This window comes from Electrona antarctica (genome assembly GCF_951216825.1).
Source record: "Electrona antarctica genome assembly, chromosome: 24".
Lineage (NCBI taxonomy): Eukaryota > Metazoa > Chordata > Actinopteri > Myctophiformes > Myctophidae > Electrona > Electrona antarctica.
The window spans coordinates 1414488-1431987 of record NC_136803.1 but is presented as its reverse complement, the minus strand read 5'-3'; the positions used below and the strand labels follow the sequence as shown (position 1 = coordinate 1431987).

At 44.9% G+C, this 17500-nt stretch overlaps 1 protein-coding gene across 1 annotated transcript in view; it reads left to right on the top strand.

Moving 5' to 3' along the window:
* Positions 1-17500, top strand: part of LOC306917162 (kalirin-like) — a gene marked incomplete at both ends in the record, with an annotated part of 75597 nt that overhangs the window by 43187 nt on the left and 14910 nt on the right. Inside the window, 12 exons of the mRNA XM_079495295.1 lie at positions 2421-2603; positions 3666-3790; positions 4772-4838; positions 5853-5962; positions 7640-7709; positions 8209-8298; positions 9291-9383; positions 10931-11042; positions 13808-13998; positions 15183-15284; positions 15792-15958; positions 16471-16573. Of these exons, the coding sequence (XP_079351421.1) occupies positions 2421-2603; positions 3666-3790; positions 4772-4838; positions 5853-5962; positions 7640-7709; positions 8209-8298; positions 9291-9383; positions 10931-11042; positions 13808-13998; positions 15183-15284; positions 15792-15958; positions 16471-16573 (1413 nt within the window). The remainder of the gene's footprint in view (positions 1-2420; positions 2604-3665; positions 3791-4771; positions 4839-5852; positions 5963-7639; positions 7710-8208; positions 8299-9290; positions 9384-10930; positions 11043-13807; positions 13999-15182; positions 15285-15791; positions 15959-16470; positions 16574-17500) is intronic.

The window sequence follows — 17500 nt, the reverse complement described above, 5'->3', positions numbered from 1 at the left end:
TTATTACTTCCTGAAAACGAAAACGTGCTGCGTGATGACGTGTCGAGGCCCACAGCGATAAAAGCCAATAAAAATGAAGCTCACCCGTTTAATTCCCCATATCTCCGCATCCGTCCAGCACAGGCTGCACAGCTGCTACTGATTACAGATATCTTCCGTTTTTATTCCCATTCAAGATAACATCCAGAGAGTGTATTACTCGGTTTTAACTTAATCATCACGCTAAAAAATGTATCTGAAAACATTATAGGGTAGAAATAAGCCACATAAGAGTAAACTGGTAAAGCTGGACGACTATCTGATTTGTAAACAAACATCCACACGCTGTCCTGCGTAGCATAGCTACCGTCCCTAGCTACCGTCCCATCCCCTGAAGGGATGCGACGCTCTGATTGGTTCAGAAACTTCATAGCGGTGTTTCAACTTGAGACCGTCTGAAACTTCAAAATAAAATGTCCACCATTTCCGTTTCACTACGCCTTTAAGGTCCTTTCAAACATGCAGCGATGAACGCAGACGTTGTCGCCTGGATCAACGACAGGTCTCCTCCAGGTCTGCTCATGAGGGGCACGGCAACGGCGTGCTTTAAGACATATAGACCCGCCCTTGGTGACGCCCCGCGCGGCCCGCCTGCCTCTGATTGGCCGCGAACCCTCTTATTATTATGCTGCTGCTGTCAGAAGAAGAGTAGAGGACGTAGGGACACGCTAATCACCACAAACACTTTATTTATTAGAACACCCAGATCGAATCACAAGTCATTCAATCAAAGCAAACCGCATAAACAATATTCGTTTGCCTTTAATTCTGGAGCGTCATCTGTGCCTTTAGAATACTACGCCTATCGCCTGTCATCATCTGTCACAGGGCGCCGCCATCTCTGACTGTTTCTGACAACAACAAGCTCTGGCCAATCAGACGTGCGGGGCGTCACCAAGGGCGGGTCTATGTCTTAAAGCCAGTGGCGTGCACAGACCTTTAGAGGGGCAGGTGCTCAAGTGAAAAAAGGGCACCTTGTGCAGCGTGTGGAACCGGCCGGTTGCCTTAATAGTGTGAGATTTATAGATTGTGTGGCCTAAATAATATATTAGCTTTTTATCAAGAAGTGATCAATGTCACCATGGTACACATACTGTACTGTGTACACTGTACAAAATAAAAAAAATAAAAACGTTTGTTTTTTTCCTTCAAAAGGGCACATTGCCAAAAGGGCAGGGGGTGCTCTAGCACCCCCTAGTGTCTATCTGTGCACGCCACTGCTTAAAGCGTTCGTAGAAAGAAATCACGCACGGCAACGCAAGCATAAACAAAAAAGCTAAACAGAATCCAGGTCTGGTGAGTAGCGGGTGTGTGCACGTAACGAGCATGCGCGCAACAATTTCACGGGACCGCGGCCACGTAAATACGCTTGCGTCGTTGCCCCCCGACTTCTCCGCGCGTACAGAAAAGAAAACGCAGTTTCTCATTGAAACTGAACTATAGGCGCCTTAAATCACTGCCTGTTTGAAAGGACCTTTATATTGCGCTGATCAGAGCAATAGTTTAGTCACCATCAAAAAACAGGAATTAAAATAATTCCAAATAGGTAGCACATCCAAAAATTAAACAAGCGGTGGACAAAGTACTCACATTTCCATTTCTTTATTGGCACACACCAAAAAGGAACGCTTACGCGTTTCGGCTATGCAGCCTTCATCAGAGCATGTGCCAATAAAGAAATGGAAATGTGAGTACTTTGTCCACCGCTTGTTTAATTTTTGGATGTGCTACCTATTTGGAATTATTTTAATTCCTGTTTTTTGATGTATACTGGATTTGGGTCTGGCACTCCAAACCATTGCTGATGCGCAACCTCTTTTTCTCATTTAGTTTAGTCACCATGTTATTGGTTAGCGGCCCCTGGCTAGCGGCCCCTGGCTAGCGGCCCCTGGTTAGCGGCCCCTGGCGTGGCTATTGTGATGGCAGACACCTGACGCAAAATTGGTGTGGATCGGACATATCAGCTATCCAATACACAAATACAAATATAAACCCCATTTGGCTATAGACATCAATCAATCAATCAATCAATCAATCAATCAATCAATCAATCACACTGGATTGACTGTTCAATATGTCTCTGTCTCTCTACGTCTCTCTCTATGGCTCTCTCTCTGTCTCTCTCTGTCTCTCTATGTCTCTCTCTCTCTGTCTCTCTATGTCTCTCTCTCTCTGTCTCTCTGACTCTATGTCTCTCTCTATGTCTCTCTCTGTCTCTCTGTCTCTCTATGTCTCTCTCTCTCTGTCTCTCTATGTCTCTCTCTCTCTGTCTCTCTCTGTCTCTCTCTCTCTGTCTCTCTATGTCTCTCTCTCTCTGTCTCTCTCTGTCTCTCTATGTCTCTCTCTCTCTGTCTCTCTATGTCTCTCTCTCTTCCCCCCAGCACACCCAGGAGAAGGTCCACCTGCTGATCCAGTTAGCAGAGAGCATGCTGGGTAAGGGTCACGTGCACAGGGCGGAGCTTAGGCGCTGCGTGTCCGTGGTGGACAAACGCTACCGAGACTTCACCGTGAGAATGACTCAATACCGCCACCTGCTGGAGAACGCTGTGCCAGGCTGTTCACAGGTACACCCAGCAACCATCACAGCTTTTCACACAAAGGCACTGGAGAACTTTTCATTGGGCCAGAGACTATGGGCAGTATTATGCGTGTCTTAAGTACCAGGTCTTATTACTTAACTTAAGACCTGGAGGCGTGATCAATGCCATTTGGCTATTCTGAGTGGCCAAACAGCATTGACCACGCCTCCAGGTCTTAAGTTAAGTAATACGACCTGGTACTTAAGACACGCATAATACTGCCCTTCGGGTCTTACCAGCGCCATTTAGATGAGAGACTTAAGTTGCGACTTAACTGTTCATTTCATGGGGACAGTCCAATGGCGGCTCCGTGCCATAGAGTATTAACCCATTCTGGACAGGAACCCCTTTTGGTGTTTTAACTAAGCATTATGTTATACTTTAGCTATTGAAAAATAGCAGATCTACAAGCTCATAGCGTGCCACCGAGTGGCGTGCTATGAGCTTGTAGGTCTGCTTCAACGTTGGAGAGCTGCACTGGGGGCTTTGCTCCGTGCGGCTATCAGGGTCGGTTATGGGACGCCGAATTGTTAAAAAGTCCTGGACCGGAACTTGACAGAATGCACTGGACTCAGGGCAGCCAACAGCCCAGCTTTAACCCATTTGATACGTAGGACGGGTATACTCGTCCTGATTAATTAATTTTGCGCCATGCGCGGGGCGCTCTTGACGAGCAGGCTCGTCTTAAGGCGTTTGATATCGCTGTAACGTTGCCTCGCTGTGTTTCATTCTTTGAACCGCTCTGGTTGCTATGCACGGTTACTAGGGCCCCTCCCACACCGTTTGTTTTCACTCAACCACACTGGCTCCTGTGTTAGGCCGCGTCTTTGCAGGCTTTTTTTCTCAGAAACTAAAGCACTGTCCGTGGTGTCGAACAGATCGGCGATGTTCGGAGGTATTTTCTGATTATCCGTTGAGCGCGACGGGAACATTGGCGTTTTCTAGAGCTAGTATGGACCTCCGTGGTGTCGAACAGATCGCCGATGTTTGGAGGTATTAACTAACTCTGGTAATGATAATAAGGCCATCTCTACTGTGTCTAATAAGGATAATAAGGACATGGAGTTGGAGCTGATTCCTAACAGCCTGTCGGACTCGGACCCAGAGGTCAACCTGAACGACCCCAACCACCAGCTGACCGACGAGAAGAGGCGCTCGGCACGCAAGAAAGAGTGAGTCCCATAGACTTAATATAGAGAGAGAGAGAGAGAGAGAGAGAGAGAGAGAGAGAGAGAGTCCCTAGACTTAACATACACAGAGAGAGAGAGAGAGAGAGAGAGAGAGAGAGAGAGAGAGAGAGAGAGAGAGAGATAGAGACAGAGTTACTAAACTTAATATAAAGAGAGAGAGAGAAAGAGATAGAGAAAGAGTCCCTAGACTTAATATAAAGAGAGAGAGAGAGAGAGAGTCCATAGACTTAACATACAGAGAGAGAGAGTCCCTAGACTTAACATACACAGAGAGAGAGAGTCCCATAGACTTAATATAAAGAGAGAGCGAGAGAGTCCCTAGACTTAACATACACAGAGAGAGAGAGAGAGAGAGAGAGAGTCCCTAGACTTAACATGCAGAGAGAGAGAGAGAGAGTCCCATAGACTTAATATAAAGAGAGAGAGAGAGAGTCCCTAGACTTAACATACACAGAGAGAGAGAGAGTCCCATAGACTTAACATACACAGAGAGAGAGAGAGAGAGAGAGAGAGAGAGTCCCTAGACTTAACATACAGAGAGAGAGAGAGTCCCATAGACTTAACATACAGAGAGAGAGAGAGAGTCCCTAGACTTAACATACAGAGAGAGAGTCCCATAGACTTAACATACAGAGAGAGAGAGAGAGTCCCATAGACTTAACATACAGAGAGAGAGAGAGAGAGAGTCCCATAGACTTATTATGTTACCAGTACCACCGTCGTTGTCTAGGGTAACAATAGTTCATTCCACAGATCAGCTGTAGTGAATTATTTATGAACTCTGACCACAGAGACTGAATGATAACACAGTGTGTGCATGTGGTGTGTGTGTGTGTGTGTGTGTGTGTGTGTGTGTGTGTGTGTGTGTGTGTGTGTGTGTGTGTGTGTGTGTGTGTGTGTGTGTGTGTGTGTGTGTGTGTGTGTGTGTGTGTGTGTGTGTGTGTGTGTGTGTGTGTCTTTCAGGTACATCATGGCAGAACTGTTGCAGACTGAGAGAGTTTACGTCAGAGACCTTCAGGAGTGTATAGAGGTCTGTCTGTCTGTCTGTCTGTCTGTCTGTCTGTCTGTCTGTCTGTCTGTCTGTCTGTGTACCACCAGTGGTCCTAGAGGGGGTTTCCAGGTGGTCCGCAGCTAAATGATGGAGAGTTGGTAACCAAATGGACCCTTATTAGATCTTTAATTCTTGATAGTGTAAAATTAAACAATTTTACCCTCTCAAAAGTTAAATTACCCTGAGTGCACAGGACAACGTTCTCCGCCTTTTCAATTAGTAACGCCCAGCGCTCAAGACGGAGATTGATCAAAAAGACAGAGATGTATTGATATCAAAACCGATCGCATCGCTCCACAGGCTGGGAGCGTCTGTTGTGCAACACTCGATGTTATTTTCCGGTGGGACGTCATCGAAAATGTTCCCCCCCATTTTAGCCGACGAGATGGAAAATATTAAAACATGAATAACTCTTGATCTAAATCATTTCGTCCAATTCTAATAAAAGATCATGTTTTAGACGGCCCACCGCGGTCCCGTCGCTAGTCGCAATAGAATTATTCATACCATTTCATTAATAAGCTTCCAGCTTCCGCCTATACCTTTTCAATCATGTCAAATGAGTTTAAAACATGATTCTTCTTGTAATGTTCTAACGGCATAAGATCGAAATAAACCAAACCAACCAAACCATACCTCCCGTTGTTGTCGATCGCCTTTAGAGTGTTTTGGCTACATCTAGCTGCTTCAGCCACATCCGGGATAACATCCGGTCCGTCGCTAAATGTGCTGTGATTTAATGGATTAAATAACCCCGGGCATTCGGGGTGTTAAACAAAACCCGCATTACAATTTCAGATTGTAGAATAATTAGTTTTCCTGTTATCTCGCTACTGTGATACCAACTTTGTGGATCAAATCTTATCCAACGACTCAGAGGCTAAATCTCATGGTTCGTGACTCAAATGTCAAATTAATAATGGACCTTGATGTGGAAAGGGCTGAAAACCACCGTTCTGTAATTAATCATGAATTGTGTTCTGTGTGTTCCAGACCTACCTGTGGGAGATGACCAGTGGTCCGGAGGACGTCCCTCCCGGTCTGTCCAACAAGGATGACGTGGTTTTTGGAAACATTCAAGACATCTATGACTTCCACAACAGGTCACATTCAATTCTAACTAGTTCTATACTTAATTAACAAGTTATATTATAGTATAGTACATTACAAAGGCCTTGTGTGGAGTTTGCATGTTCTCCCCATGTCCCTAGGGGTAGGTACTAGGTACCCTCGCAAAAAACATGCAGTAATTCTGGTCTCTATACTGCCTCCCCCTGGTCAGCCGGGGCACCTGATGGAGGGGAAAGGAACTGGTTGGAATAATGTGTTCCTTCCACACGCTACGTCCGGCCGGGGTAACCCCCCCCCTGTCAGGTGAAAAGTAACCTGGGGTCCACCTATGCTTTCTATGGCATAGGCAGCTCCCGGCAGGATCCGCCGGGAGAATCTAGACGCAGCTGCGCGACATGAGACTAATTAATTAGAGCGACAGAGAGAGAGAGAGGAGTGTGTGTGTGTGTGTGTGTGTGTGTGTGTGTGTGTGTGTGTGTGTGTGTGTGTGTGTGTGTGTGTGTGTGTGTGTGTGTGTGTGTGTGTGTGTGTGTGTGTGTGTGTGTGTGTGTGTGTGTGTGTATGTGTGTGCGTCAATTTAACAAAGGTGCAGACGATCAGAAATCAGCAGAGAGTGATCGACGTTTGCGCTACTCTATGCCGAATTGAAGTGGACTCGGTCCCAGACTTTTTTTTCCCTCCCTGGAAATAAAAACGTCTGGGTTTCCATTCCAAGGCTAGGTGAAAAGAAGCAGCTTGGACTCCTCATGCATTGAAGGAAGCATGAGGTCAGTCAGTTGCTCTCTGCTGTCACCTAGGGCAGGGGTTCTCAACGTTTTTGGCCGGGGACCCCCGGAAATGCTTTGGCAATGTCTCGGGACCCCCACCCCGCCCCCTCCCGACCCCCAATATAAATTGACTGCTACAATAACCTTAAACCATTTTGGGCGGGAACCCCTTTTGGTGTTTTAAGCATTGTTATAATTTAGCTATTGAAAAATAGCAGATCTACAAGCTCGTAGCGCGCCACCGAGTGGCGCGCTACGAGCTTGTAGGTCTGCTATTTTTGAAAAATCGTGAAAATAAAATAAAAGAGTTTACATAGTACACATAGTACATGCATACACCTTCTCTAATGTATATCTGGTTTCAGTATTTATTTATGGTGTATTGTCTCTATTATTAAGGTTATTGTAGCAGTCAATTTATATTGGGGGTCGGGAGGGGGCGGGGCGGGGGTCCCGAGACATTGGTAAATGGTAAATGGTGCATTTATATAGCGCCTTTATCCAAGGCGCTTTACATAGATTGTGCATTACATTCACCCATTCACACACACATTCATACACCGATTGCGGCGGAAGCCATGCAAGGTACCAAACAGCACATCGAGAGCAATTTGGGGTTCAGTGTCTTGCCCAAGGACACTTCGACATGTAGACAGGAGGAGCCGGGATTCGAACCGCCGACCCATGGATCATTGGACGACCTGCTCTACCTCCTGAGCCACAGTCATCCACATTGCCAAAGCATTTCCGGGGGTCCCCGGCCAAAAACGTTGAGAACCCCTGACCTATGTGGACGTGTGCACAAAGGGCGAGGTCGCTTCTCGGCCTCAGGCGTTTCACTGGTATATCTTTGTATTGTGTATATTTGTATGGTATTTTATTTGTATGGTATTTTATTTGTATGGTATTTTCACTGTGTGTAATTTCTATGTATTTGTGCAGTATTTTTCTGAAAGAGTTGGAGAACTACGAACAACTGCCTGAGGATGTGGGACACTGCTTCGTCACCTGGGTAACCACACTGTGTGTGTGTGTGTGTGTGTGTGTGTGTGTGTGTGTGTGTGTGTGTGTGTGTGTGTGTGTGTGTGTGTGTGTGCGTGTGCGTGTGCGTGGACATGGGCTGTAAATGAAAGTCCTATATACCTTTGCAGAACATGTGTGACTGAGATCCCATAGCTTACAAGGCTGTAGCCATGGTGTCGACAGTATCCCATAGCCCGAACTCCAAATATCTAAAACGCTAATAAACAATAATATTGCTTACATTTTGGGAAAGCGAAAAGCAGGCGTCACAGTTGTGTACATATGCTAACGGTCAATGTCTGTCTGTCTGTCTGTCTGTCTGTCTGTCTGTCTGTCTGTCTGTCTGTCTGTCTGTCTGTCTGTCTGTCTGTCTGTCTGTCTGTCTGTCTGTCTGTCTGTCTGTCTGTCTGTCTGTCTGTCTGTCTGTCTGTCTGTCTGTCTGTCTGTCTGTCTGTCTGTCTGTCTGTCTGTCTGTCTGTCTCTGTCAGGCTGATAAGTTCCATATGTATGTAACGTATTGTAAAAACAAGCCTGATTCCAGTCTGCTGATCCAACAACATGGGACCGCCTTCTTTGAGGTGAGACCACACCCCCTTTTGTATCAGACCACACCCCTTCTTACTCGTGCAATTGCCACTAGTACAATACTATTACTGCTGTAACAATTACCTTTACTACTATTACTATCACTACTACTACTACTACTACTACTACTACTGGTGCCAATCCAGAACTTCACAAGGCCCTGCCATTGACTATAGAGGCTATGCGCGTGACATCATTGTACCCCAAGGTTGTGGGAACGCCTACTGAGTGGCACAAAACGACTTTCTGGACTTGACAGCCCATACATCCAAACAGTAAAATCATACCTGATTCTATTAAACTACGATAAACTCATAACCGTTGCAGCTGTACAGTATGCTTGAATTCTCTTTCTATCTGCAAAGTTTTTGTTTCATTTAAATCCACCGTAGACATGTTATGAGCTACTTTCTGTTAACAAATTAAGTGCTTGTGACGGAACGTTCCGCCAATTAGAATCCAACCGGCAACCGTTATTGGCGGAACGTTACGTCAGGGTTCGCGCATCCGCGCTGCCGTTCACTTCTTGTATACAGTCGGACTAAAAAGCTGAATAACTAAATCTACGGAGCTCTCCATGGTTTTGATAAAACATGTGATGTTCGGAGGTCTTTGCTGATTATCCGGTGATCCCGATTGGAACATTGGCGCTTTCATTTTAGCTCGCTAGCATTGACGAAAATGATTTAGCATTTAGCACTGTGGCTTTTCAGGAGACTTTCAGGGAAAGATCAGAGAAGTGTGAAGTTGTGAAATGGCACATATCTGTACTACTACATTCATACTGTAATTAATACTACTCTGAACTTAACAACACGTCCATAACACAGAATGTTAAATGTCGCCGTATGTGTGTGCGCGTGTGCGTGTGCGTGTGTGTGTGTGTGTGTGTGTGTGTGGGCGTGGGCGTGTGTGTGTGCGTGTGCGTGTGGGCGTGCGCGTGCGCGTGGGCGTGTGTGTGTGTGCATGTGTGTGTGTGTGTCAGGAGGTGCAGAGGAGACATGGTTTAGCTAACTCCATCTCCTCAGCTCTCATCAAGCCAGTTCAGAGAATCACCAAATATCAACTACTACTAAAGGTACTACTAATTATACTACCATTGCTACACTAATGATACTACTACTATTAATAAGGTACTACTGAGTATGTGTTTTAATTGTGTCACATCCCGTTCTCTCTCTGTACGCGTAACAACAACATGGCTCTATAGGCCTATCTCACAGCCCGTTTTTCACGCCCACTTCCGGTAAATAGTGGTGACTTTAACATGGGCATTTACACGTTTTTTTCTCTGGAGAATCTAAGTACATTTTCTAATGTAAAAATGACCAATATTATTATGAAGCAAACAAGATGGTAAATCAGGTCGAGCAGATAGAACAAACCTTACCTTGAGAAAACAAAAGTTGTAGACTTCTTAAATAACCTCTGTTAACATGTAGCGTCTATGGAGTGACGTCACGCTATCACCACTAACCCCGAAAGGGGGCGTATTTAGGGGGGCGGGGAAATTCTGTGAGATAGACTTATACTCTATTCAGAGTCCATAGAGTACAGACGTCCTGTCACTCTTTCATCCCCTGGTTCACGGGAGGTTTCTCCTCTATGGAGAATAACATCATCTTAAGGCTCATTCATAGTCGGGGGTGAGGTGACCACCGCTCCGGTGGTGAGGTGACCACCGCTCCGGTGGTGAGGTGACCACCGCTCCGGTGGTGAGGTGACCACCGGAGCTGAAATAACGTTGAGCGGGGTGGGTTGCTCTTCAACGCGGCTCGTGACGTCATGTTGTAGTTTGGTGGTGAGGTGACCACCGCTCCGGTGGTGAGGTGACCACCGCTCCGGTGGTGAGGTGACCACTAGAGCTGAAATAACGTTGAGCGGTGGTGGTTTGCTCTTCACCGCGGCTCGTGACGTCATGTTGTAGTTTGGTGGTCACCTCACCACCGCTCCGGTGGTGAGGTGACCACCGCTCCGGTAGTGAGGTGACCACTAGAGCTGAAATAATGTTGAGCGGTGGTGCTTTGCTCTTCACCGTGGCTTGTGACGTCATGTTGTAGTTTGGTGGTCACCTCACCACCGAAAATCCAGACTATGTATGAGCCTTTAGAATCGTTTCATATAAGAATTGTGGTCCAATAAATGATAATCAGTCACTCATATTTGATACAGTCTGTTTCAAGCGAATGTTTTACTAATTTCGGCGGCAGTAACATTAGCGTTTCCTCGCTGTCAGTTGATTCTTCATATCCATATGAATCAAATGGATCATTTGTTTATTTTTGGAACCATAAGCATAATACCTAAATGAGGCCAATGGGTCTATACTAAAAATGTAGTATGATGATGCAGGAAGGCATCCGTAGCAGAGGGACATATCCTTTTAGTGGTTAAGTTGATGTTGCTTTTCACGTGAGTTGGGCGTTTATGTTTGCACCCAACGCACTGTGTGTGTGTGTGTGTGTGTGTGTGTGTGTGTGTGTGTGTGTGTGTGTGTGTGTGTGTGTGTGTGTGTGTGTGTGTGTGTGTGTGTGTGTGTGTGTGTGTGTGTGTGTGTGTGTGTGTGTGTGTGTGTGTGTGTGTGCGTGTGTGCGCGCGCGCGTTTGTGCGTGCATGCGTGTATAGGAGCTGTTGTCTTGTTGTGAAGAAGGGAAAGGAGAAATTAAGGAAGGATTGGACGTGATGCTCAGCGTTCCCAAGAGAGCTAACGATGCTATGCATGTTAGCATGTTGGAGGGTAACATTTCAACTCTTTATTAACAATTCTATGCATGTTAGCATGTTGGAGGGTAACATTTCAACTCTTTATTAACTAGAAATGCACTCTCTCTCTCTATACCAACTTGCACCTTGCACACAAGTAGGCCATGTATGGCCTACTTGGAAGTTTCACAGATAATTGTCCTGGCAGAGTAGTTCCGGAGTGGATCCAACAGATTGTGTGGCCCTGGTCTTCCCCTAATGGGACTGATCGAGGGTAGCTACTGGGACGTAAGTCGGGACTTACTATTAAGGCAGCGGTGGCCGAACGGTTTGCGGAGCGGTCTTGTTATCGGAAGGTCGCCAGTTCGTATCCCCGGACCGGCACGTTAAAATTACCACCGCTGAAGTGCCCTTGAGCAAGGCATTGAACCCCTACCATGACATGTTCTATGAGCAGGGTGTGGCTGTAAACAAGCATCTCGAGCTTAGTCCATTCACCCTGGGTAAACAAAGAACTTTGCTTTGCTTTACTTGATCACCCCGGCTGGGTCACCCGAGTGAGGGGTATGATGTTCGAGAGACCCGAAACCCCGATGAACTTGGGATACATCACTGAGGATACGTCCCAGGTGCATCCAAGCGATGTATTTTCGTTCGTTCTGTCCTATAGAGCGTCGCAGTCCCGCCTCCTACCCTGGACCAGGAAATGAAACCCAATGCATTATTCTCATAGACATTTCTTAAAGTATTTATTTAAAGACGGTTATGCCGCGGACAAAGCCAACTCGAGTCGTGACAACTCATGACAACACAAACCATATTTTGGACCAAACAAATAATTAGAAAGAAGAAAAAAACGGCAGGTTACAACACTTTTTTTGTTGTTTTTCTTCTTTGTAATTATTTGTTTGGTCCAAAATATTGTTTGTGTTGTCATGAGTTGTCACGACTCGAGTTGGCTTTGTCCGCGGCGTAACCGTCTTTAAATAAATACTTTAAGAAATGTCTATGAGAATAATGCATTGGGTTTCATTTCCTGGTCCAGGGTAGGAGGCGGGACTGCGACGCTCTATAGGCCTATATCTTTATGTATACAAATACAGTAAGACAAACTAGAAAGGTATAAATTAAAAGCACAATACAATAAAACAAGCAAGAAAAAATAAAAATACAAACAAAGAGAAGAAAGCAGCACAGCACAGTAATCATGAAACTATAGATGCACAATACAGTCAGTTATTCATTAGAAAATAATTATAAACACACAACACACATGGGGCACATCAGAAGGACAGCTGGGGCTAGCTCTCCAATCCAATGAATCACTTCCTTTATAAATCAGAGTAGATAGATCCCTGGGCAAGTAATCTATCAGCGGCTGCCATATGTTCATAAAGTTGTTTTCTCTCCCTTTCAATTTGGCACTGAGTCTTTCCATATATTATTTTAAGATCTAGAGGGAAGTTACACAGATAATTGTGTCCAATAGTTTGTAAAAACGTGTACGTCACCAAAAGGAGCTAGGAGAAACTAAGCTATGATGACTGAAACCAAGACTAAATATACTGACAATTTCGTCAACAAATAAAAACTAGACTAAAATGCGAGGAGGGGACTAGTGGACAATAGATCCAGTATAAGTAATTTTACACTTGGCTGCGTGCTGAAAATAGCCGATCTACAAGCTCACAATGCGTTGCGCTGCGATGCGTTGTGAGCTTGTAGATCGGCTATTTTCAGCAAGTGTAAAATCAGTCATTACGACGGCATCAAGGCCCGCCAAAATTCATTTTAGTCGACTAAATCAACTGCAGATTTAGTCGACTAAAATCTTATGACATTTAGTTGACTAAAACTAAACTAACACTAAAACATTCCAGGTGACTAAAATGTGACTAAAACTAAGTGAAAACCATTCAAGAGACTATGACTAAAACTAAAATCAAACTTTGCTGCCAAAAACAACACTGCTCTGGTGTTTAAAAAAAGAACGCACACGGATAGTCGCTCACTGTGTAAACAAAGCAGACAATCCCAGAAGTATGGTGGCCGCTACCACCACGTGACACATAATGTTGACGCCCCCTCAAGGAGATTTTGGTACGCTCTATTATGTCCAGGTCTAGAGGAAGTTACACATATAATGGTGTCCTACATGTTCAGGTTGAGAATGGCAGTGATACCACTTGAGGACCTCCGTGGTGCCTCTGTGGCGCCACACGACTTTTAGTGGTACCACGATTCACACTTCATTTAAATGTGTCAATGGGTGTAGTGTGGAAAATCAGCCACAGTGTGGCACATGTGAGTCCATGCTTTTTTTTTTACTAGATTAATTGGTGAATGCATTTCAACAACAAGTGATTTTTACTTGTATTTTTATGTTTTATAAACATAGAAAACAAAGCAGAATCCTTAGGATGAATTCAAAGCAATTGTTTCTTTAAACAAAACTGTGTTTATCACATTTAACAGCATTAGACAAATGAAAACTTATTGTATCTACTCTTAATGAGTAGATACAATAATTAAATCAAGTCATTTTGAGGCAGAGACAAGCTTGTAAAATGTAAAGCAATGTGATGTTCTTATGCCTAAATATATTAAAATCTAAGTTTCCTTAACCCCTAAAATATATCTTTATACTAGGGCTGTCAATCAATTAAAAATATTTAATCGTGATTAATCGCATGATTGTCCATTGTTAATCGCAAATTAATCACATTTGTATCCATGTACATCCTGTACATGTTCAGGTCTAGAGGAAGTTACACAGATAATGGTGTCCAATATGTTCAGGTCTAGAGGAGGGCCTGGAGGTACACGGGGAGCTGCTTCTGCAGGACTCCTTCCAAGTATGGGATCTGAAGTCTCTGATCAGGAAGGGGCGGGACCGGCACCTCTTCCTGTTTGAGCTGTCACTCATCTTCAGCAAGGAGATGAAGGACTCGTCGGGCAAAACCAAATACATCTACAAGAACCGACTGAGGGTAAATGTGCACTTATGTAACATAACTTATACCTAAACCGTACATACATAACAATGAAACATAACTTTACATATATACATAACAATTACATACAAGTTGTATTGTATTAACATACTCTATCACAGGGGTTCTCAACCCGTGGGTCGCGACCCCTCGGGGGGTCGCCAAATTATTTTAGGGGGTCCCCAAATTATTTTCAAAAAAAAAAAAATAGCAGACCTACAAGCTCGTAGCGCGCCACTCGGTGGCGCGCTATGAGCTTGTAGGTCTGCTATTTTTAAATAGCTAAATTATAACAATGCTTAAAACACCAAAAGGGGTTCCCGCCCAAAATGGTTTAAGGTTATTGTAGCAGTCAATTTATATTGGGGGTCGGGAGGGGGCGGGGCGGGGGTCCCGAGACGTTGCCAAAGCATTTTCGGGGGTCCCCGGCCAAAAACGTTGAGAACCCCTGCTCTATCATACAGTTGTATGAGTTATATTGTATTAACATACTTTACCATATAGATTGTATACATTATATTGTATTTACATACTCTATCATACAGATTGTATATGTTATATTTTGTTAACATATCAAAATAAAGGAGATGGGTCGCACACACCAAGGGCCGATTCATACTCCTATTTTACCGCTGTTTCGGCGCTGTAGTGCCGAAATGATTTCGGCTCGTCAGAAATTTTCAGTAGCACCGAAGAGCCGACTTTAGGACGGTACCCGCCCCCCCGAACCTCAAATGACGTCACATTGTAGGCTCTACAGAGCCGAACCGACTTTTATTCGGCTCTAAAATAAGAGTATGAATCGGCCCCAAGACTGTGGTTCAAAAGTTTATTTTAAGCCAAGGACAAACGTTTCGGCTATCCAGACTTCATCAGTGTCTGATGAAGGCTGATGAAGGTGTGTGCGACCCATCTCCTTTATTTTGATATGTTTTGAACGGGTGGCGCACCTATAGTCAGAGCGCGGTGGTCATATGAAGATTGATATTCTGTTAACATACCATACAGATTAGACAGTATATTGTGTTAACATACTCAGTTATATAATGATATAGGTTATATGCTTATGGTTCAAATTGCAAAATGTTATAAGGTTATATGCGTGTGTGTGTGTGTGTGTGTGTGTGTGTGTGTGTGTGTGTGTGTGTGTGTGTGTGTGTGCGTGTGCGTGTGTGTGTCAGACATTAGAGCTGGGCGTAACGGAGCACATCGAGGGAGATCCCTGTAAGTTCGCTCTCTGGGTGGGACGCACCCCCACCTCGGACAACAAGACTGTCCTTAAGGTCTGTACACACGCACGCACACACACACACACACACACACACACACACACACACACACACACACACACACACAGAGAGAGAGAGATTAAAACAGGGTGCATTTTGCATCGCAAAACACAGTTTATAGTTAAGGGACGCAATAAAACAACGACCTCTGCATCCACGAGATGCGTTACTGTACTCATGTAATGTCGTTGAAGTGGGACTCATAAAATGTCCCTGGGACTCATTTCTAAAAGACCGTCCCTGCATCCCGGGACCCATTACATTGAAAACCTATTTACATCACTGCACACACACACACACACGCACATGTACACCCACACGCACACACGCGCACACTAGAGGAATGTTGATCAAAGTTTATTGATTGTGAATCGATCATAGTATATTGATCATAACTACACATATCGATTATAGTGTATCACAATGTATTGATTATGAATAGATCATGATTATTATAGTGTATTGATGGTGTAACGAGAGCTGATTGGTTGGTGCGTGCAGGCGGCCTCGCTGGAGCTCAAACAGGATTGGGTGAGGAGCGTTCGTCAGGTGATCCAGGAGAGGCGGGGCCACCTGAGAGGCGCGCTGAGGGAGCCAATCCCGTTGCCCAAAACGCCCGGTCCCACGTTGTCACGGCAACGCAGCATCACACGCAGGTTAGATACGCAACACACACACACACACACACACACACACACACACACACACACACACACACACACACACACACACACACACACCTTACAGGTCTGTAACTCTGAGAGTGTACAAATGGAACCAAATGGACCCTTACAGGTCTGTAACACCGAGAGTGTACAAATGGAACCAAATGGACCCTTACAGGTCTGTAACACTGAGAGTGTACAAATGGAACCAAATTGACCCTTACAGGTCTGTAACACTGAGAGTGTAGGGGTCCATTTGGTTCCATTTGTACACTTAAAGGAATAAGGTTGAGAATCATTGCTATAGATGGTTTGTCTAAGTTTTTAAACCATTTCATAACTGTTGTCTCTCCGTGTGTGTGTGTGTGTGTGCGCGTGTGTGTGTGTGTGTGCGTGTGCGTGCGCGTGTGCTTGCGTGTGTGTGTGTGTGTGTGTGTGTGTGTGTGTGTGTGTGTGTGTGTGTGCGTGTGCGTGTGCGTGTGCGTGCGCTTGCGTGTGCGTGTGTGTGTTTACAGGGACACCAGTGAGGATGCAGACAGTGTAGGAGATGCCAGCAGTCAGCCAGACACCGTCTCCATCGCCTCCCGGACCTCCCAGAACACCGCCGACAGTGATAAGGTACACACACACACACACACACACACACACACACACACACACACACACACACACATAGCACGAGTATCTGACTGAGCCCAGACCTACACAGCTATTTCTAAATAAAACAAGTTAATATATATCAGCTTGCATTCCATTCTCTTGCACATTGTACCTTAGTGGGGCTTTCTGCAGTCTGGTGCGGTGGGGGAGAGGAGAGCGGGCTTAGTGTCCCATTGGCGGTGTGGCTTGGATTTACATAATTACATATAGCGTTAATATCACAAAAGGTGCTATAATGTATTTCAGACGTGCCGTGGATGAAAAAGTTATTTCCAGGGGTGACCTGAGACAAACATATGCTTAACTCAATGGTCGCCAAGGACTTTTTTAACTTCTTTTTCATGATGTCCTGGAGCGCCAGGGATGTGTTTTTCGTGTTTTATAACATGGTAAAAAAATATATATATATAAAATAAAATAAAAGATATTTGGTGGCGGTCTGGGCCTTTTGGCGCCCCCTGGTGGCGATGAATGAAACAAACTTACTTACTTTTTTTTGCCTTATTTTTCTACTGTATCTACACCAAAATCTCATTGCGAAAATAGCAGATTAGAAGGTCCTGTCACTGTGTTCGATTCCCGCTGGGGACGCTGTGGGCGCTGAGGGCGCGTTCTCTCCTCCCCGTCACCAGTGCCCCTCGGGGGGTCGCCAAATTATTTTGGGGGGTCCCCAAATTATTTAAAAAAAAAAAGAAAGGGGGGTTTTTTTGCAACTGAATGGCTGAAAAAAAGGAAATGAAGAGTTTACATATAGTACACATAGTACATGCATACACCTTCCCTAATGTATATCTCGTTTCAGTATTTATTAATGGTGTATTGTCTCTATTATTAAGGTTATTGTAGCAGTCAATTTATATTGGGCCCCGAGACATTGCTCCCGTT